This window comes from Mobula birostris, chromosome 26, assembly GCF_030028105.1.
Source record: "Mobula birostris isolate sMobBir1 chromosome 26, sMobBir1.hap1, whole genome shotgun sequence".
Taxonomy (NCBI): domain Eukaryota; kingdom Metazoa; phylum Chordata; class Chondrichthyes; order Myliobatiformes; family Myliobatidae; genus Mobula; species Mobula birostris.
The window spans coordinates 5169266-5192351 of NC_092395.1; the positions used below are offsets into that span (position 1 = coordinate 5169266).

A 23086-nucleotide genomic window follows, 5' to 3' on the forward strand; every position below is an offset into this window, starting at 1 on the left:
CCTTCCCCTCATTCCTGCACGAGGTGCCGGTCTCCTCAAATTCTGAATCTGCAGGTGTCGAGGGGGAGTTGTTGGAGATTCACTGGTAAGCGGCTATGAGTCACATTGACTGCATTTGAACAGCAAGTGAAATTCGATAATATAATTTGCAGATTGGAACTTGACATTAGTAATCCACATTTTGAGTGGCTCTTTGCACAGACAACAGAAGTGGGTGGAGGATGATTCCTCAGAGCTAAATCCTTCTGCGAGAGCAGTCGCAGGATTCATGCTTAGCTCAGATACTTGCAATTCAGTGAGATGAGTTGGATCGACGGTTATTCATCTGGTGATTCATCCTCCACAAGGTATGTGTAGCACAGAGTGATGGATGTAGCTGTGGCAAGAATTCTCCAAGCAATGCACAGTTGGGTACAGATGGTGTACCCCAGGGGGGGTCAGCTAATAAATTGACAAGTGCCAGAGAATGTGTGATTCACTGACCACATTTTCAGACATTCTGCTCATGCAGTGAGTGAAGAAGTCAGAATTGGGAATGAGTGATAGGAGGTGGCAATAATTGTTCCATGATTGTGGTGATCTCAGTGGAACATCAGATCTGTGACTGAAAGCTAGGTGTTTGTCAATACAAAACAGACTGACAAAAAAAAAAGAGGATGGCACTGTAGCGTAGTGGTTAGCACAACATTTTATACTACCAGTGATCCAGGTTCGTTTCCCACCACTCTCTGTAAGGAGTTTTTGCGTTCTTGCCGTGACTGTGGGTTTCCTCCTGGTGCTCCAATTTCCTCCCCAGATCCAAAGACCAGCGAGTTGGTAGGTTAATTGGTCACTTAAATTGTCCCATGATTAGGCTAAGGTTAAATAGAGGATCATTGGGTGCCGCAGCTTGAAGAGCCAGAAGAGCCTACTCTGCGCTGCATCTCAATACAGAAATAAATACATCCACAAGGCTTGTGATCAGAATGTTGTAGTGATCTTCATGAAAGTCCTCTCCCTTTGTGTTGTTCTGGGGTGATGCAGTTGGACCAACAAAAGGAAAGTGAAAGAAGGGGTCATGGTGGTGGGGGAGATTTGACAATGTTTCCATTCCATAATCATTGTGACAAGATGAAATTGAAGACATCAAATTATCGGAGGTCAATTTCAGTTTGTTATCGTTCAACTGTACATAGTATGTCACCAAACAAAACAATGTTCCTCTGGACCAAGGTGCCCAGCACAGTTTGTATAACGCATACACACAACATGTAAAGTAATATTATGACAAAGAACTTAACAAATAATAAGATGCATTTACGACACAAGTTTAGAAAGTAAGCACGACCAAAGTAACATGCCGGAATGACTGATGTCCTATTGCACTCACCTCCATGATAAGCAAATGCTTTGAGAGGCTGGTCAAGGACTACATCTGCAGCATGCTACCACCCAAACTGGACCCCCTACATATACACTACATGTGCTGCTCTAACTTCGTCAATGTGTTTAGTAACATCCTCAAAAAATTCAATCAGGCTCGTAAGGCACGACCTCCTTTGACAAAACCATGCTGACTATTCCTAATCATATTATGCCTCTCCAAATATTCATAAATCCTGCCTCTCAGGATCTTTTCCATCATCTTACCAACTACTGAAGTAAGACTCACTGGTCTATAATTTCCTGGGCTATCTCTACTTCCTTTCTTGAATAAGGGAACAATATCTGCAACCCTCTAATCCTCTGGAACCTCTCCTGTTCCCATTGATGATGCAAAGATCATTGCCAGAGGCCCAGCAATCTCCCGTCTCGCCTCCCACAGTACCCTCGGGTATATCTCGTCCGGTCCTAGCGACTTATCCAACTTGATGCTTTCCAAAAGTTCCAGCACATCCTCTTTCTTAATGTCTATATGCTCAAGCTTTTCAGTCTGCTGTAAGTCATCCCTACAATTGCCAAGATCCTTTTCTGTAGTGAATACTGAAGCAAAGTAACCTCTGCTATCTCCTCCAGTTCCATACACACTTTTCCACTGTCAAACTTGATTGGTCCTATTCTCTCACGTCTTATCCTCTTGCTCTTCACATACTTGTGGAATGCCTTGGGGTTTTCTTTAATCCTGTCCGCCAATGCCTTCTCATGGCCCCTTCTGGCTCTCCTAATTTCATTCTTAAGTTCCTTCCAGCTAGCCTTATAATCTTCTAAACCTCTATCATTAACTAGTTTTTTTTAAACCTTTCGTAAACTCTTCTTCTTGACTAGATTTTCAATAGCCTTTGTACACCACGGTTCCTGTACCCTACCATCCTTTCCCTGTCTCGTTGGAATGTACCTATGCAGAATGCCACGCAAATATCGCATAAACATTTGCCACATTTCTGCTGTACATTTCCCTGAGAACAGCTGTCCCAATTTATGCTTCCAAGTTCCTGCCTGATAGCTTCATATGTCCTCTTACTCCAATTAAATGCTTTCCTAACTTGTCTGTTCCTATCCTTCTTCAATGCTATGGTAAAGGAGATAGAATTGTGGTCACTATCTTCAAAATGCTCTCCCACTGAGAGACCTGACACCTGACAGGTTCATTTTCCAATACCAGATCAAGTACAGACTCTCCTCTTGTAGGTTTATCTACATATTGTGTCAGGAAACCTTCCTGAACACGCCTAACAAACTCCATCCATCTGAGCCCCTTGCTCTTGGGAGATGCCAATCAATATTTGGGAAATTAAAATCTCCCCCCTCGACAACCCTGTTATTATTACACCTTTTCAGAATCTGTCTTCCTATCTACTCAATGTCCCTGTTACTATTGGGTGGTCTATATTTTAAAAAAAAACATCCAGTAGAGTTATTGACCGCTCCTGTTTCTAACCTCCACCCACAGAGAGTCAGTAGACAATCCCTCCATGACATCCTCCTTTTCTGCAGCCCTGACACGATCTCTGACCAGCAGTGCCACGCTCCTACCTCTTTTGCCTCCCTCCTGGTCCTTTCTGAAACATCTAAAGCCTGGCACTTTAAGTAACTATTTCTGGCCCTGAGCCATCCAAATCTCTAATGGCTACAACATCATAGCTCCAAGCTCATCCGCTTTGTTCATGATGTTTCTTGCATTAAAGTAGACACATTTCAAACCATCGATCTGAGCATATCCCCTCTCTATCACCTGCCTAGTCTCCCTCTCGCACTATCTCTAAGCTTTCTGTATTTGTGAGCCAACCGCCCCTTCCTCCGTCTCTTCAGTTCGGTTCCCACCCCGCAGCAATTCTAGTTTAAACTCTCCCCAATAGCCTTAGCAAACCTCCCTGCCAGGATGTTTGTCCCCCTCGGATTCAAGTGCAACCTGTCCTTTTCGTACAGGTCATGCCTGTCCCAAAAGAGGTCCCAGTGATCCAGAAATCTGAATCCCTGTCCCCTGCTCCAATGCCTCAGTCATGCATTTATCCTCTACCTCACTCTATTCCTATACTCATTGTGGTTTGGCACATGCAGTAATCCCACGATTACTACCTTTGAGGTCCTGCTTCTCAACTTCCTTCCTAACTCTCTGTAGTCTGCTTTCAGAACCTCCTCCCTTTTCCTACCCATGTCGTTATGTACTGTGACCTCTGGCTGTTCACCTTCCCACTTCAGAATATCGTGGACGCAATCAGAAACATCCTGGACCCTGGCATTTGGGAGGCAAGCTACCATCCGTGTTTCTTTTCTGCGTCCACAGAATCACTCTTCTGACCCCCTAATTATAGAGTGACCTATTACTGCTGCCTTCATCCTTTCCCTACCCTTCTGAGACACAGGGCCAGACTCTGTGCCAGAGGCACGGCCACTGTTGCTTCCCCCAGCTAGGCCGTCCTCCTTGTTTCTCCCCCCCCTCCCCCCCCGCAACAGTACTCAAACAGGAGTACTTATTGTTAAGGAGGACAGCCACAGGGGTACTCTCTAGTATCTGACTCTTGCCCTTCCCTCTCCTGACTGTTACCCACTTATCTGTCTCTCATGTCCCCGGTGTGACTACTTGCCTATAGCTCCTCTCTATCACCTCCTCACTTTCCCTGACCAGACAAAGGTCATTGAGCTGCATCTCCAGTCCCCTAACCCGGTCCCAAAAGAGCTACAGCTTGGCACACCTGGTGCAGATGTGGCCGTCCGGGAGGCTGGGAGTCTCCTCGACATCCCACATCTGACACCCAATACAGAACAGTGGCCTCACGGACATCCTGTTTATATTCCTCACAGGTAACTTACCTCATTGTGACCCGTTATCACTGAAGCCCGAATGAGCCAAAGCCCTACCACTCTGCCTCCGATCACTCCATCAATGACCGCTCTCCTAGGCAGTGTCTCCCTTTTATGTCTGAACCTTTCCTGCTATCTAACTCATGATTGGTGCTCCAGTTATAGCCGCTGATAGGCACGTACAATGGACAAATTCCCTTGAAGCTCCCTTTTTAAATAACTGCCACTGATCTGCAAAAAATAAGAATGCGACATAAGACCTTCGACAACTAGAACCGATTAACTAAATGCACTTTGTTTAGAATTACCAGCGGGAGGGGGAGATCCCATTTATCTTGTCTGATTCTTGCAAACTTTGTTTACTCAGCCATTACTCTAATCATTGGAGTGCAGTGAAGTTTTTAAAATTGTGTTAGTCAGTGTTTCAGCAAAATTTTGATAATTCCACACTAAAGTGAACCTGGACAAAACACATTTATTGGAGTCAAAATTTCTACAGCACCAGATACATTTTAACAAGAGAATCTACATAAAATCCTCTAAAGGATTACTGGTTGTGTATTTAAAAATGAAGAAGTTGTGCATTCTATGTTGATTGCATTTCTGTAGACTGACATCAGTCCTGAAATTTAGCAGTTAATGATGATGAGAAGTGAGCAAATCTGTTGCTAAACTTGATGGTCTTCATTTGTATCTTCTGCATTGTACCTGTTCTTCTCTCCTTTGAGAACAACAGGTACAGCACTAGAACACCTTCACCAGTTCTGTTCTATCTGTGTTGCACACCATCTTGTCTTAGAAATTATCTCTGGGTCTAAACTTGAATATCCTCACTCAACAAGACTTTGGGAGTACAAAGATAACATTGGTTAAGAAGTTGGGTTTTCACAGGGAAACTAAGGATAGACAATAAATGCTAACCTTCCCCATAACACCCTCACCTTGAAAAATTAATTTGTAAATCTTGCATAATTTTTGAATGAACCACCTTTGCTGTTCCACAGATATTCTGTTTCAGTGAAACTCAGTCTGTACTGTAGTTGCTAAGCTTGGGCCCTGCATTCTCTATCTAATATATTCATTAGTCACATAAATAAAAATGACTAAAATATTAGGTGAAATAGGCATAATATGTACAGTCAAACATAAGATGACTCATCTAGTTGCACTGGAAAACAGGAAATGGTGGTAGAATATGTGGTGAACTGGTAGACAAAACTAAAAAATGAGCACTGACTACCCCGTTTAGGTACGTGGGTTTGGAGCCAAAGTCCGCAGATGCTGACAACTTGAGGCAAAAACAGAAAATGTGGGAAGCAGTGCAATCAGTAGAGAGAGCGAGACAGTGAGCATTTCAGGTCAAGGGCCATTCGCAGATTCTTCAGTGGTATAGGAATAAAGAAAATATTGGGAGCTAGGCCAAAGGGACGAACTGTCGGTTTGGTCCATGATAAATATTCAGAAACAAATTAATGGAGAACATGGAAGTGGTGAGGCATAAGGATTTTTTAGAATTTTGGATGGTGATTCTTGGTCAAGGTTCATCACTAAACATGCATTGGAAGAAGAAGATGGAAGAGGCAGATGAATGGAGACTTAGAATGTGCAGTGGGAAGAGGAGGGAAAGTGGTGGTTAAAGGCAAAGAAGGTGAATGGAGGAAACAGGAGTGTGGTCATTGGAAGATGTGAATTTGAGACGTCTGGAAATAAGTCACCATGAACAAAAGTGATGAGCTGGGATAGGAGTTAAGACCCATATTATTGTGGAAATGAAATACTAAAGTCTTTACAGTGAACATTTTATTGGGATTAAAGAGGTCCCATTGTCTGAGTAGCCCTTTCAAGTCATTTTCCTTTTTTAAATTTGTAAAATATTGCCAACTACATTGATAAGAAACTCGAGGATGGAAAATTTGCCTCAAGTGACTTGTCTTTTTCTCTTGCTGTGTACTTTTATTTTCTGCAGCCATGATTGGAAGACCACAACATTGGTGAAGTTCTAAGTTTCATGAGGGAAAGCTGCATTCAGGGGATCTTTCAATGCAGCCTAGGAGGTTTTGTTCTTTGGTGAATGCACACAGAGTCCTGAAAAAACAGCTCTGGAAAATTTTATTAAGGCAACTGTCTGTAAAAGGAATAGTCCGCCATCTTCTCTAAACTATTACATTCTGTAATATTTTAATACACCATCAAAATGAATTTTGAAGCACTGCATTTGCAAAGTATAGAGGTATATGTTCCTAAAGCTTAGTATTAGAAGCTCATTTTTATTCCCATTATCTAACATTTTGCTTCAGTGTTCCAATTTCCAGAGCATCACCAATATAAGGGAATATTGAGAAACAGTAGGGAATTCTCTACATCAGCGATGCAAGGTATAAATGTAACTTTAGAGACACAAGGAACTGTAGATGCTGGAATGTGAAGCAAAAAATAAACTGCTGGAAGAATTCGGCAGGTCAAGTGGTACCTGTGGAAGCAAAGGGATGGTCGTCATTTTGGGTCAAGACCCTTCTGAGTTCTTCCAGTAGCTTACAAATAGAAGCTTAACTGGGTTGCAAATGAACTATCTCCCTCAGTAACTACTCTTTACTGAACTATTCAATTTAACCATCTTAAGGATTGTATATTTTAAAAAAAAATATTTGCAGAGTTCCTAAAACAAAACCTGGCAGAAGAATTTATTTTTGTTTGAGTAATGTCAGTTCAGGAACACCATGAGTTCCTAACAGTATTGATTAGTTTTTTTTGTCATTATGATGTAGCTTTTCCTTTTTAATTATTTCCTATCCTTTATTGTCCCACAGGCAACTGGAGCTATTTCGGCTGGGGAGACCATCAAAGTATGTAGTTACTTGTTGCTTCTGACTGATAATGTATCTATTATTAGAATGCAGATTCAGTCAAATATAGATTATCATGTGCACTGAGTAGTTTTTAACAGGCCTACAAGTTTTATGGTACAGAATGAGGTTGATAGACCAAACTGTGATGAATAAGATTCCATTTTTGTCCTTCGAATCAAGATTTTCACTACATCCTCAGGGTAACAACAAGCATGCATCACAATAATTTGCCAATTGCAATGAAACTAAAGCTAAAGCAACAAGCTATCTGTTGGAATAAGTCAGCAGGTCAAGCAGCATCTGTAGTGGGGAAGGGAATTATCAACACTTCAGGTTGAAAACCTGCCTCAGGACTGGTGATGAGTCCTGATGCATGGTCTTGACCTGAAACATTGATTTCTTCTCCCTCCACAGATGCTGCTTGACCCACTAAGTTACTTCAGCAGATTGTTTGTTGCTGCAGATTCCAGCATCTGCAGTCTCTTGTGTCTCTGTATATCTTAAAGAATAGACATTAATATTGACATTGTCAATTAATAGCCAACACAAATTTTGATAATTTTTCCTGATTAGTCAGTTATTCTGTAAACTGAAATTGATCGAGTCTTATAGGCTTATATATTTGTATTGAAATTTATATATATTAAACAGTCTATTTTAATATAGTTATGTGACATATAATAAAATTTGCGTTGATATATATGACAGCAAAATATTGCAGATGTTGGAAATACTTGGAATAAACAGCATCTGTGGAGAGATAACATTTCAGGTCAATGACCTTCTGATGATTCTTTTCAAAGACCATCTACCTCTGTCTACAGATGCTGCTTGACCTGTTGAGTATTTTCTATGTTTTATGTGTACAGGAAATTTGTAAGTAATTTGTTTTATGATCTTGCTCTGAAAATTTAAAATTCAATATTAAGATATTGAAGGTTTTTAAAGAAACTATCATGTCCAGTTAGAGATAACATGAGAGTAAAATTACTTTGAGAATTTAATTGCAATGATCCTTCAGGAAATATGTAATTGATGTTCTGCAAGGATTAGTGCTGGCATTTTTGTGTTTTTATGTAAGTATGTATATTTATTATTGAGATAATTAGTAAGTTGGCTAATAATATAAACATTGGTAGCATTATGGAAGGTTGTCAAAGGATTCAACTGGTTATAGACCAACTGGAAATACAGACAGGTCAAATGGCAGATTGAGTTAAATTTGGGTAAGTGGAAGTCAAATGCAAGACAGTATATGGCAGGGTCCTTGCCTGCACTCCAATACCTCTGTACACCAGTGCCACTCCCTGAAAGTGGCAAGACAAATAGATAAAATGGTAAAGCATGCTTGTCTTCATCAGTAAAAGAACTGAGTATAAAAACTAGGAAATCATGTTGGAGTTGTATACAACTGTATTTGGACCATATCTGGAGTGTTACGTGCAGTTCTGGTCACCACATTACAGGAAGGATGCAGAATAGAGGATCCGGGAGAGGGGGTGTAGGAGAGTTTCACTAGAATGTTGCCTGCAATATGAAGTGTTAGCTATTAAGAGAGGATTGACAAACACAGATCGTTTTTTTTCTCTCTCCTCTGGAGCTGTGGAGGCTGAGGAGCAAACTGATGGAAGAGTATAAAGTTATGAGAGATTTGGATAGAATGGATAATCTTTTTCCCAGGGTGCGAATGTTAAACTCCAAAAGGTGAGAGGGAGTAAAGTTTAAGTGAGATTTGTGAGACAGTTTTTTTTTAACATGAATAATAATGGGTGCTTGGAACATGCTGCTAGGAGAGATGGTGGAAGAATATATGATAGCAATGTTTAAGAGCCATTTGGACAAATACATGGGAAGGTAGGGAACAGAGGGATATGGAGCATGTGTGGGAAGACTGGATTATTTTAGCTTCGCACTCTTGTCAGCACTGACATGATGACCTGAAAGGTGTTTCTGTGCTGTTCTAATCTATGTTAATTAGGGTTTTGGTGCTGGATTATCAGAATCAGGTTTATTATCACTGGACATGGACACACACACACACGCACACACACAAAAACACCCCCACCCCCCGTGGAATGCAGTAGGCAAGGCAGCATCTATAGGAAGAAGTACAGTCGACGTTTTGGGCCGAGACCCTTCGTCAAGACTAACTGAAAGAAGAGATAATAAGAGATTTGAAAGGGGGAGGGGGAGATCTGAAATGATAGGAGAAGACAGGAGGGGGAGGAATGAAGCTAAGAGTTGGAAAGTTGATTGGCAAAAGGAATACAAGGCTGGAGAAGGGAGAGGATCATGGGATGGGAGGCCTAGGGAGAAAGAAAGGGGGAGGGGAGCACCAGAGGAAGATGGGGAGCAAGCAAGGAGTTATTGTGAGAAGGACAGAGAGAGAGAAAAAATAATAAATAAATCAATGAATAAGGGAATGGGATAAGAAGGGGAGGAGGGGCATTAACGGAAGTTAGGCCATGGATAGACATATCAGAATGGGAATGGGACATGGAATTAAAATGTGTGGCCACTGGGAGATCCTGCTTTCTCTGGCGGGCAGAGCTTAGATGTTCAGCTAAACAGTCTCACGGTCTGCGTCGGGTCTTGCCAATAATAGAAGGCTGCCCTGGGAGCACCGGACGCAGTATATCACACCAGCCGACTCACAGGTGAAGTGTTGCCTCAACTGGAAGAACTGTCTGGGGCCCTGAATGGTGGTGAGGGAGGAAGTGTAAGGGCATGTGTAGCACTTGTTCCGCTTACAAGGATAAGTGCCGGGAGGGAGATCGGTGGGGAGGGATGGGGGGGGGGGGGGTGGACACGAATGGACAAGGGAGGCATGTAGGGAGCGATCCTGGAATGAAGAGCCTCATCCTGAGAGCAGATGCAGCAGAGACGGAGGAATTGCAAGAAGGGGATGGCATTTTGCAAGAGGCAGGGTGGGAAGAGGAATAGTCCAGGTAGCTATGACAGTCCGTAGGCTTATAGTAGACATCAGTAGATAAGCTGTCTCCAGAGATAGAGACAGAGTATAGGCTTGGAACATGGACTGTTCCACAAAGCCAACAAAAAGGCAGGCATAGCTGGGACCAATATGGGTGCCCATGGCTACACCTTTAGTTTGGAGGAAGTGGGAGGAGCCAAAGGAGAAATTATTAAGAATAAGGACTAATTCTGCTAGACGGAGGAGAGTGGTGGTCGAGGGGAACTGGTTAGGTCTGGAATCCAAAAAGAAGCGGAGAGCTGTGAGACCTTCCTGGCGGAGGTATATAGGTAGCCTCCAACCTGGTGGCATGAACATTGACTTGTCTAACTTCAGTTAATGCCCTTCCTCCCCTTCTTACCCCATCCCTTATTTATTGATTTATTTATTTATTTTTTTTCCTTTTTTTTCTCTCCCTGTCCCTCTCACAGTAACTCCTTGCCTGCTCTCCATCTTCCTCTGGTGCTCCCCTCCCCCTTTCTTTCTCCCCAGGCCTCCCATCCCATGATCCTCTCGTATCCCTTTCGCCAATCAACTGCCCAGCTCTTGGCTCCATCCCTCCCCCTCCTGTCTTCTCCGATCATTTTGGATTTCCCTCTCTCCCTCCCATTTTCAAATCTCTTACTATCTCTTCTTTCAGTTCGTACTGACGAAGGGTCTCGGCCGAAGCATCGACTGTACTTCTTCCTATAGATGCTGCCTGGCCTGCTGCGTTCCACCAGCACTCTGTGTGTGTTGCTTGAATTTCTAGCATCTGCAGATTTCCTCGTGTTTGCATTATTATCATCACTGGCATATGTTGTGAAATTTGTCTTTGTGGCACCAGTACATTGCAATACATAATAATAAGAGGAAAAATGATTTTGTGTGTGTGTATCAATTAAGTAGTTGAAAAATAAAAAGTAGTGGAGTAGTATTCACAGGTTCAGTGTGCATTCAAAAATCTGAAGGCTGAGGGGAAGAAGCTGTTCCTGAACTGTTGAGTGAGTATCTTCAGGCTTCTGTACCTCCTTCCTGATGGTAACAATGAGAGGAGGGCATGACATGGGGGGGGGGGTCCTTATTGATGGATACAGCCTTTTTGAGGCATTTACAGAGGCTAGTCCCTATGATGGAGCTGACTTAGTTTAGAACAGTCTGCAGCTTATTTGGGTTCTGTGCAGTAGTCCCCCCCCCCACCCATGCCAGACAATGATGCAAACAGTTAGCATGCTTTCCATGGTACATCTGTAGAAATTTGTGAATGTCCTTGACATGTCAAATCTCCTCAAACTACTAATGAAATATGGCCACTGTTGTGCCTTTGTAGCTGCATCGATATGTTAGGCCCAGGATAGATCCTCAGATATTGACACCCAGAAACTTGAAATTACTCACTCTTTCCACTTCTGATCCTTCTGAGGACTGGTGTGTGTTTCTCCATTTTGCCCTTTCTGAAGTCCACAATCAGATTATTTTAGATCTAATTGCTATTACTTATATTTATACCAAAACACAATTGTTAATTCATTTTTTAACACACCGGAATGTAGAATAATAAATGTTCCAGTGAATCTGGTGACTGTAAATGGAGATTGAATCCTATTAAGAAGGTTGTGAAATAGTGGCCCAATGAATTTAATAAGAGCATAGGAACCATTATAGTGAATCAGGTGACAAACTGTCAGGTTTACGAAACAACATGATAGCGGGTAATCATGACTTTACTGTACTCAGTGTAATATTCAGTTGTTCATGACTTCTGCCAGAGCAGCACTATCAAAAGCCTGAGGAGCCTCAACTATTTCTGTGGTTCACTGTGATAAAGATTTTCTGTTGATACTATATCTGTTTTTTTCTATTCCTGTTAATCAGCAGATGTTCCTTTTTAAAGTGGCTCAGTATTCTGTTTTTTGAAACTTATTGCTGAACCTTCCACCTGTTTTGCCAAATTATAACAATTCACTGTAATTATTATTTCTCCTGGTTCTTTATTAATCTGCTTTATCGGATTTTCTAGGAACTAGAAATAAGTTCTAATTTTATTTAAGTCTGTCCTTGAGCTTCACTGATTTGAGGACAATTTCAATTTCTCTGTACTTCCATGCTGCTGTAATGTTGCACACTCTTCTAATGTATTTCCCTTGGATCTTCTCCAGTGCCTTGATTCCTTTCCTCAGTTCTCGAACAGGAGCGTCACCATATTATAAAGCTATACCATAACGTGGTTGCTTTGGCCCCCCCTGTACTTATAAAACCTAGGTCCTGTGTAACTCTGTCTTCTCAATTTATGTTGACATCTTCAAAAAAAACTTGCACATGTATGCTATCTAGACTCTGTTCCCATTGTCCCTTTGCCGGATCATTGTATCATTTAATTCTTAACATCACAATAAATCTTTTTTCACTTTTCCATTAAATGCCGTCTGCTCTATGTCCCATTATGTATAGTTTTCCAAGTGTGAATTAGAATCAGGTTTAATAGCACTGGCATATGTTGTTTTGCTGCAGTAGTACATTGCAATAAATTTTTTAAAAACTGTAAATTTCAATAAGACTTGTATGTATGTGTAAGTATATTAAAAAAGAGAGCCAAAAAATAGCATGGTGGTATGTATAGGTTCATTGTCCATTCAGAAATATGATGGCAGAGGGGACAAAGCTGTTCCTGAAATGTTGAGTATATGTCTTCAGGCCTCTAAATTTCCTCCTTGATGATATTGATGAGAGGAAGGCACGCCCTGAGTGATGGATTTACTGGTTTCCTGAATTTTGTATCATCTCTTAAATTACTAATCATATTCTTATAGACAGCCAGGTCATTATATTTACTTTTCAATAAATAGTTGTGATCCCAATGCCGCCGCTTTGGTGGTACCATGACACATTTGTGCCTAAACATCACAACAGAATTGTTCACCACAAGCCCCCTGTTTCTGAGTGAACTTCACATCTATGCCGTGAGTGTCACCAGATTCCTTTGGCATTCAAATCTTCTAACTGATCTATTGATCAGAACGAATTTTGACTATCCATCTAAGCTACTAACTGTAATATTCTCATCAGTTATTTCTGTTACATTATGAAAACAATATTTCCTGGAATTTGGCAAGTAAAACGACGAGCAGTTCATTGAAATCTATAAATTCCACATGACTACTTTTCTATGTATCATAGCAGACAGTTGTAGAGGCATTCCACTAACAAAATTTCTCCAAATGCCGACAATTTAAACATAGAATATTAACAGTATCATGATACAATTTTAGCTGACATTGTTCATTATCATCATGGTTCCACCACTACTTTGTGAGGAGGCCATTATTCAGCAGACTATTTACTAAGTGGGTAATTTTAAAATGTACTGGAAAGAAATAATGTTTTGTGCATAGTGCGCTGAAAGCCACATACATAACAATGTATGTTAATTTGGTAGACAAGGACAGGTGATTTTTGACTAAACCCATAAAATTTGAACAAGGTTATTTGGGCAAGATGTTATTCAACTTCTAGTGACTTCTGCTTCATAATAGTCTAGTGTATTAGAAAATGAAACAATAATTAAGGGAAAAGATTAAACAGGTGCTTGAAATCTGAAATAGAAGTAGAAAATGCTGGAAATACTCATCAGGTCAAGCAACATCCGTAGAAAAAGAAACAGTTAATATTGCAGGTCTTCATTAGAATAGGGGGTTGGTGGGGAAGAAGTAAGTTTGTTTTAAGTTTTGGAGAGAGTGGAGGCAGGCTGGGCAATGCCAAGGGAATGTCACTGATCAGCTGGGCCTGGTGCTGATTGATCTGCCCATAGTCTGAGGGCATTGGGGGGGCGGGGAGAGAGAGCATGTGATATCCATGAACTGCAGGCGGATGCTTGTGTTGAATGTATTTTAATCATGCTTTTAATTTTAGCAAGTTCAAACACTCTCAGGTTTTTTCAATGTTTGTGAGTATCAGAGACTAATAAAGCCTCACAGACTTTGACAGAAATCTCAGAGGGACTTCTGGAGCAGGGCTTTACTATGTGTGTTTTGCTAGACCAGGTCATCTGACTCTGGGATCTGATCAAGGACAGTCAGAAGCATGCATTTGTGCAAAGTCTGTAGCTCATGGACTGAACGCAGGGGTGAATTCTAACTAGATGGCCAAATCAATTAAAGTTCAGTCTCATGTTCAGTTTTTGCATTATGTTGTGGGCTTTATTCTGCTATTTTAAGTAGACACTGGAATTAGTCTCTAAGTAAGGCTGATGCTGAATTTGGAACTGAGTGGCGCTAATCCAGAACTCAGGTTATAGTTGAACTAGTAGATCAGAGTTAAGATAGTAGAGAGCTTCCATAGGTTTGTGGTCTTGAGTTAAAGGATGCTACTTGCATGCCCCAGTAACTAATTTATTTTTCTTGTCCATTTATCTTCTTTGACAATTCTCTTAATTAGATAGTTTCTACAATGTGCATGCATTTAGAGCATATTCTGTAACATGAGACCAACTGATGTTTGAATTGCCCAGTTACTTTGAATATCTGATCATGTGTCACTTTTAATCTTTCCAAACTTAATTGATTTCTGCAATAAATGAAACCTTGCAATCCATTGGGTGCTAGTTGTGAGAATTGTAAAATTATAGATTTTAGCACTTTTTATTTTAGAATTAACACTATTTGAAGCTGGTGTTATTTTTCAATTCTGGAATTTCATCATTGTGTCAATCTGGTTTTCATTGTTTGTAGACAATGAAGATCCTGACAGTGCAGTGGATGACAGAGACAGCGACTATCGAAGCGAAACTAGCAACAGCATCCCACCTCCATATTATACAACATCTCAGCCAAATGCATCAGTCCATCAGTATTCCATTTCTTCACGGCATCAACAGAATGGATCACGGGATTCTTGCACTGATTCTATACACAGTTATGAGCTAGATTATTCAGACCATCAGAGGCCAATAAGGTACAATTTTGTTGATGGCTTTGATTTCAAAAATGAATATTTTCAATCAATGTTTCTTCTCATTAACAAGTGAAAATTGGGTTATATAGTGGAGCAGCGAGTCAGTTCCTGAGAACTGCTGAGTGGCTGCAGATGAGGTTGTGCTTTATTCCTGATGTGGTGAATTTCTGGTCTAACTTAAGTTTATTGGGAATATTCCAGATAGACCAAAGGTAATTCTGAGAGAAATAAAATAATAACATGCCTGGAGGTTTAAAATGCTTGTCTTCCCATTAGGTAGGGTGGAATGAATCCTGGCAACAGGCTGTAATTAGTAATAATTTCTGCTCTTAATTAGTTGCTGCGATCTGCTACTTGGGTCTTTTTCATTCAAGATACTGAAATGATTTTTGATGTTTTCTCAACTGAAAATATCATCTGTGGTTTCCTTTCTACCAGCCAATGTAATATTTCCATGGTCTCTTTACAAATGTTTTCATAAGCTCATGCACAATTCTCAACCTAGGGCCAATGCACAGTTTGACCATGGTATGAGCTGGCCGAATACTTAAATAACTGCATCTTAGCATAAACAGTAGTTTAATTTACCTGTTCAGCTATGAATTTCACTGGTAAACAACAGTAACCTGGGAGAGAAGTGAGGGCAACCCGGCAAATTTATTCCTCTAAAGAGATATTCCTCCTACTACCCATGAGGTTAAGTAGCACATTGAATGGATTTGCAAAGCAGTGTACACAGTTGATCTCCTGTTTAGAGAGATTGTGGTTTTGATGTGAACTCCAATAAGTTTCAGTACATGAGTAAAGTTAATGCACAACGCTACAGTTCAGAGAGGTAAGCTAATTGGAAGTGATGTGATAGAAGTGTTATATACAATGCCATTAGGCCATTCTTGAGGATTATAGTTTTTATTATATTTTGTTGCCTTAATATTTTCCCCAAGTGTATGTATTTAGTAAAGTGTTTATGCTACAAGTAGAATTGCTTTTAATGGAAATAAAAAAGCTTTTGAAATATTGCAATTATCAACTTGATTAAGCAAAGAATATGTAATTGTTTTACATACTTTGGATGACAGTAATGAAAACAATTTTCAACTAGATTATATTTTAACCCAATTTTAAATTAACTTTGGAACAAAATTTTTTTAAAAAAATGAAGGAAGTTGACAAATAATTTTATAGTAAAATATATGGGAAATTTCCAACTGCTTTGAGAAATTCTGCTTTTGTAACAAGTTATTCATTCTATTTGTTTCCCCTTTCCTATTTATAACGGCAATATTTCTCGAGTTGTTTGTGTGGTACCATGTACAGGAATCTGAAAATTCAGCATCATCTCGCACTCCATTACCCCCAATCACCTTGTGTCATTTCCACAAGAAATATTTGGGTTTATGGAGCACAATTTTTGTTTAATATTCAAGTTGGCCTTTTCTAATTTTTGATTTAGAGGTTTAGTCATTTCATATGACAACTGTTAAATTTGTTTTAAAATTATTCAGGCAGACACTAGCTTATGGTTTAGAAAAACTGATATTATGTGAGATAGCTTTCACATATTCAGGCACATCCATATATTTCTATTTATTTTTTTATCGCGATCTAACATTTCTGCTTTTGGGTTGACCTGCTTCTTATAATTTGATTGATCCCACAATGCTGTCTTCCAGTCAATGTGACAAGGTTCCAGTTCACTATTTCTTTTTCTGAACTATACAGGCATGATATTATTTTATTAGTTAATTATCTCACATTTTATTAAAACTTGATATTAGTATATGGAATTATAATGCAATTTTAACTTTTTTTTGTGATTATCAAAACATTCAATCAGGTTTGTTGGGTACCCATCCATTATTTAGAAGAGAAAGAAAAGAGTACTTTAAAATGTGCTTGGATTGGACACGTATTGAAATGAAACAGATTAGCCAGTTAGCAGTTTTCAACTTTTTTTCTTGGAAGAGACATATTGACCTCAAGAAATATAACTGGCACCACGTCTAAGAGAATGGAACACTAACTTATTTGAAATTGTCATCTCATCTAAATGATTTATTTGATTTGTAGCTTCAGATTTGCAGGTATAGTATGTTGTTGCATATCCATCCTGTAATTTGAAAACTATTGTTGTATTTCATTGACCTTTAGCATTATGATCAGTGCAAGATCTTTAATCAGTGTTTCTCCAGGCAAGCACAAATTATGAATGGCTAGAAATATACACACTTCACAGACTAGGGAAAATAGTACTTTTTTTTTATTATGCATGCAAATAAATTCAAATGTACAATATACTGTGTTACAAAGCCGAGGAAATGTACCAGATAACTGAGATAGTTGCTTCTTGATTTTGTTACTTAGATTTTTAAGGATTATTTTAAATATTAGTAGTATAAACTTCAATTGAATTTAAATATTAGCACTTTAGTATTTTATGATATAATTTATCAGTACATTTGGTGCTCAGTTTACGAATATAGTTTACAAAATGCATTCTCTTTTTAGGTTGTTCCTTGTTGTTTGATGCCATGTAGTGTGTATTAATTCGGTTTTAAATTGAAAAATAATTATATTGATAATTTGAAGTTTGGTTAAAAATTGCAGTTTTAATACCTTAAGGGCACTGTGGAGTGTAATATGCATATAATTTAAATGGTAGCAGTGAAAATATATAGCATAAAGTTGTACTAGAAGCTAGTTTTTACAATTTATATTAAGATATCAGTACAGTAAGAAACCTATTAATTAAAATGTTTTGTTTAGTTGGCTTGTTTTTTGAAAGCACTATAGTTACTTGGTTGTTGCTTACCTAACCATATCATTAATTTACATTTTCTGCAGTGAAATTTATTTATAATTTCAAACTGGAAATACTACTGCTCTTTATATAGAAGGCTGTTATGTTTTTTATTGAGTGTAATTTAGTTTGCTGAGTAAATGTTCTTTCATCACTATGAGGGTGAACTTTAGAAATTGAAGGAACTATTGTGTACCATGTTCTGAGACCACTGTATAATTTAAATACAAGATGATGAAAAGACAATATGTGTGTGCTAATCATGAAAGCAAGTCTTTTTGTCATTTTCTCTTTCTAACCTCAATTGCGCTGCCCAAAACATTTGTCTAAGAATCTAGCAACCAAAAGGCTATAAAATCAAATGCCTATTTTGATAACAATGTATTGTGTAGTTTATCAATGGATTATTTCATAAATTTCACTTTTTCTACTTCACCCAGTAATTTGGTCAACTCCAATGTAGAAATTAATTTCATAAGTAATTGATAGCACAGTTGTCTCAGTAGAGTATACAATTAAAAATTATCTTTTTTTTTGTTTATTTAATCTTCCCTCACTTTTTTTCCTCTTTATGCTTTCCGCTTTCTCTGGTAGACGCTATGATAGCATAGATTCTGCCACAAATGGACGCAGTGACCTAGAGACTGCGTCAGACTCTAGCAGGCTAACCAGTCGTCAGTATTCCCTTGAAAGTAGGCAGTCTCTAGATCTGTCGGATAGGTGGGTTTTAAACCAAATCTATTGCCTTGTTCGTACTCTAGACATTTGTGGTCTATAATGTGCTGTGGCTTCTTGTCTGGTAGTTGTGTGCATGCTTGTTTCAGTGTTTTTTTTTCTGTATTTGTGAACATAGTGGCTTCAATGGTGTAATATCTGAAGTTGAAATAATGCACGACTTAACCGTGCAGGCCTCCAAAACACAAATATTATGACTGCGTTATCTACGATCTTAAAAAGTGTTTGACTTCCTGTTGTCAGATTTTTATACTAGCTCATTGGGGGAGAAAAAACAAAGTTTACAATGTTTTGAATAAGAATTTGAAGTTGTATTTTTACAGTTTGCTTCAAACTATTTCAATTTTGGGTATCATTATTAATGTTTGGATGACATGAAATCTAAAGAAATCAGTGACACTATCAGTTACTGCAGTCTTCCTGTAAAATGCCACTTGTAAAATGCTTTTGGCATTGAGAAATTTTTCCAGAACTTGTCAGGTTAAGATTATCAAGTTATTTACAGTGCTCAGGGCATTATAAGGTTGAAAAAGGCTTCTGATCATTTTAATTTTTAAAAAATATTCTTGAATTCAAGATTTCTTAAAAAGTTCAAAATAAATTTATCATCAAAGTACAGGTGTGTCACTATTTACTACTTCAAGATTCATTTTCTTGCAGACGTTCAGAGTAAATACAAAGACACACAGCAGAATCAATGAAAGAACACACATAGCAAAGACAAACAACCAATGTGCAAAAGCCAGCAAGCTGTGCAAATACCAAAAGGAAGAGAACAAAGACAATAATACTAAATAAATAGGCAATAAATGTCATGGGTTGTAGAGTCCTTGATAGTTAGTCTGTAGGTTGTAGAATCAGTTCAGTGTTGAGGTGAGCAAAGTTGAATTAACATCTCAAATGTGAATTGTAAAATTTTAAATGCAAGAAAATATTTGCATCATTTCTTAAAATTATTAAATTATAGTTCCTAAAATGTAAGGTGAGGTTCTTGATCTTCATGGTTTCAGTAGCTGCTTTCCATCATGGCACTTATTTTTATCCCAGTATTAATAACCGTGCATTATTTAACACTAGCTTTTACCCCCATTCTTTTGAATCACTTCATTGTTTCACGTAGCATCATTTTAAAAGTATACAGATCTTAGTTTACCTGAAATAGCTTGCATATCAGCAGTTTGATTGTCCCAAATTAAATACAGCAGATCTGTAATGTATTGGTTCGAATGACTTTTGTTCTTATGGGTTGAGTTTAAATTCTATAATGGAAGCTTTTTTGCTTTAACTTCAGTGTTATTAAACCTTATGCAGAAGAATAAACTATCACAGAATGCCAATGCCCAGAAAATGTACAGTGGGTGTGAGGTTAGGACTTGCTTACATGTGTAAACGTAAAACTAACGCAAAGTAAATTGTGATGTGAGGAAATGGTGTTGAATTAATGTAATAAATCTTGGCTAAATTAGAGATCTGCATAACTTAGAATGATAATAAATTTTGAACAATGTACTAAGTTTGTATTTGTCATCATATATTACCCTGCGATTCATTTTCTTGTGGGAATTCATAGTAAATTGTGAGAAATAAAATAGAATTAATGAAATCAACATGAGGCAGAGATGGACCAATGTTCAAAAGACAAACTGTGCAAACACAAAGAAATAGTAATAATAAATGATAAATATTGAGACCATGAGATGAAGAGTCATTGAAAGTGAGTCTATAGGTTGTGGGGAACAGTTCAGTGATGGGTCGAGTGAAGTTATTCCCTCTGGTTCATGAATCTGATGGCTGAGGGGTAATAACTGTTCCTGAACCTAGTGGTGTGGGACTTGAGTAAAGCAAAATGCTGTATTATGAGGAATCACAAAGTACTTTGGTATTGCTTTTGTAACTTAATGGACTACAGTAACGTTGACGAAAGTCAGAGTAACCTAATCTCTAACATTAGGCATTATACTAATATCAAGTACAAGTTTATTGTCATTCAACGATACACATGATGTAGCTAAATGAAGCATTTTCCTATATTTGGGGATTAATTTGTTGCTAGCGGTCCTGATATTTGTCTGTATTTGAGTATATGATCCCTTGTCATCATTATTTGATCCTTGGAAAAATTTGGATATTCAGCCTTCAACTAAGAGAACTACCTGCTCTCTATGCCCATGATTTGAAGATAAGGCTGTATGGAAAGTACTCAAGTTGGTATCAGTCACAAATAGGTGATTATCAGAAAGACTAATCAAAATACCTGTATGCTCAATAGAATGTGATTTATGTCCAACTTGCCATTTATTGGGAAGAGTGATATAATGTATTGTAACCAGATTTGTATGGATAAAATTTGCCACTTTTTAAAATCTGTAATTATTTAAAAGTTGAAATGGTGCTAAGCAGTTAAAGATTCTTTCAACTTCAAAGAAGTCTCTTTCATTTAGAAGAAGATATTTGTAGTTTTTCCTTTCCTTGCAATCCCACCATATTTTTTTGAGGTACTGACTGGAGTAGTTGCAGATGAACTTTTATTCGACAATGTTACAAACCTGATGTGTTGTTTATTTTCTTTTATTATGCTTGACCACAAGTGATACATAATCAAAAATTGTAAATAATTCATTCGTCTTTTATAAACAAATACTACTGGCCCCAATATTTCATTTCGACACTGATATATGCTGCCAGGATGTTGAATTGGACAGACTCTAAAATGGCTGTTGGCAAGAAATTAAAAATTCACTTTATGCCAAAAGACTCATGAACATTAAAAAAAATCTTATTTCATTTTTATTGTAGCACCTTGATCACATCATAATGTCAACTGCAGACAACAGAGAGACTGCAGAGAGACATTGATAGGATGCAGAAGTGGGCTGAGAAGTGACAGATGGCATTCAACCCAGAGAAGTGTGAGGTGGTACACTTTGGAAGGACTAACTTCAAGGCAGAGTACAAAGTAAATGGCAGGATACTTGGTAGTGTGGAGGAGCAGAGGGATCTCAGGGTACATGTCCACAGATCCCTGAAAGTTGCATTGGAAAGGGTACAGAGGAGATTTACCAGGATGCTGCCTGGTTTTGAGAGTATGCATTTTGATCAGGGATTAAAGGAGCTAGGGCTTTACTCTCTGGAGAGAAGGAGAATGAGAGGAGACATGATAGAGGTATATAAGATATTAAGAGGAATAGATAGAATGGACAGCCAGCGCCTCTTCCCCAGGGCACCACTGCTCAATACAAGAGGACATGGCTTTAAGGTAAGAGGTAGGAAGTTCAAGGGGGATATTAAAGGAAGTTTTTTTTTTACTCAGAGTGGTTGGAGCATGGAATGCACTGCCTGAGTCAGTGGTGGAGGCAGATACACTCGTGAAATTTAAGAGACTACTAGACAGGTATGTGGAGGAAGTTAAGGTGGGGGATGGATATATGGGAGGCAGGGTTTAAGGGTCGGCACAACATTGTGGGCCAAAGGGCCTGTACTGTGCTGTACTATGTTCTATAACTCCCACTAAGTAAAGGAGAATAAATCTAAGTTGGCTCAAATGTTCATAGCTATATTTTCATTGCATCTAAGAATAACTTTTTTAAATGAAAGCTTAAAAAATCAATTTTAATTGTCTAGACAACAGCAAAATCCTATTTGACACAGCTCTTCATAAAATTTACATTTGCTGTTGCTTATTAATTTAGACAAATGAGCTGTAGCACTTTAGGAGGTCAAATGTAAAAAGATTACAATAAGTGGCAGGACCTTTATGAGCACTAATGCTCAGTGGGATGTTGGGATGCAAGTCGAGGCAAATTGAGTGGAATAGGATGGTAAAGAAGGTACATGGCATGCTTCCCTTCATCAGTCAGGGGATTAAGTATAAAAGTTGGAAAGTAACATTGCAATGGTGTTAAACTTTGGGCCTCGCAAGACACGCAAAATGCTGGAGGAACACAGCAGGTGAGACAGCATTTATGGGAAAGCGTACAGTGCAATGTTTCACGCCAAGACCCTTCAGCAGGACTGGAGAAAAAATGATGAGTAGATTTAAAAGGTTGGGGGAGGGGAGGGAGAAAAATGTAACAGGTGAAACCAGGAGTCGGGGGGGGTGAAGTGAAGAGCTGGGAACTTGATTGGTGAAAGATACAGGGCTGGAGAAGGGTGAATCTAATTGGAGAGGACAGAAGGCCATGAAAGAAAGAAAAGTGGGGAGGAACGCCAGAGGCAATGGGCAGGCAAGGGGCAAGGAGATAAGGTGAGAGAAAAAAGGGAGTGGTGAAGGGGGGTGGCATTTGCCACCCTCTGGTGCGTCTTCCCCCCCCCCACTTTTCTGTGGCCTTCGGCCTTCCCAGCTCTGTACTTCACCCCTCCTGGCACCTTCCCCTCCCCCCACCTTTTAAAACTACTCTTTTTTTTTCCTCTCTCCAGTCCTGCTGAAGGGTCTCTGCCCGAAACGTTGACAGTACTGTTCCATAGATGCTGCCTGGCCGGCTGAGTTCCTGCAGCATTTTGTGTGTTTGGATTTCCAGTATCTGCAGATTTTCTCTTGTTTGTGTTTGGTTGGGCCTCATTTGGAATATTGTGTGCAGTCCTGGT

At 39.0% G+C, this 23086-nt stretch overlaps 1 protein-coding gene across 1 annotated transcript in view; it reads left to right on the forward strand.

Moving 5' to 3' along the window:
• The window catches only part of LOC140187981 (protein unc-13 homolog A-like), a 289194-nt gene that overhangs the window by 74971 nt on the left and 191137 nt on the right, over nucleotides 1-23086 (forward strand). Inside the window, exons 8-10 of the mRNA XM_072243844.1 lie at nucleotides 7029-7064; nucleotides 14745-14967; nucleotides 18362-18487. Of these exons, the coding sequence (XP_072099945.1) occupies nucleotides 7029-7064; nucleotides 14745-14967; nucleotides 18362-18487 (385 nt within the window). The remainder of the gene's footprint in view (nucleotides 1-7028; nucleotides 7065-14744; nucleotides 14968-18361; nucleotides 18488-23086) is intronic.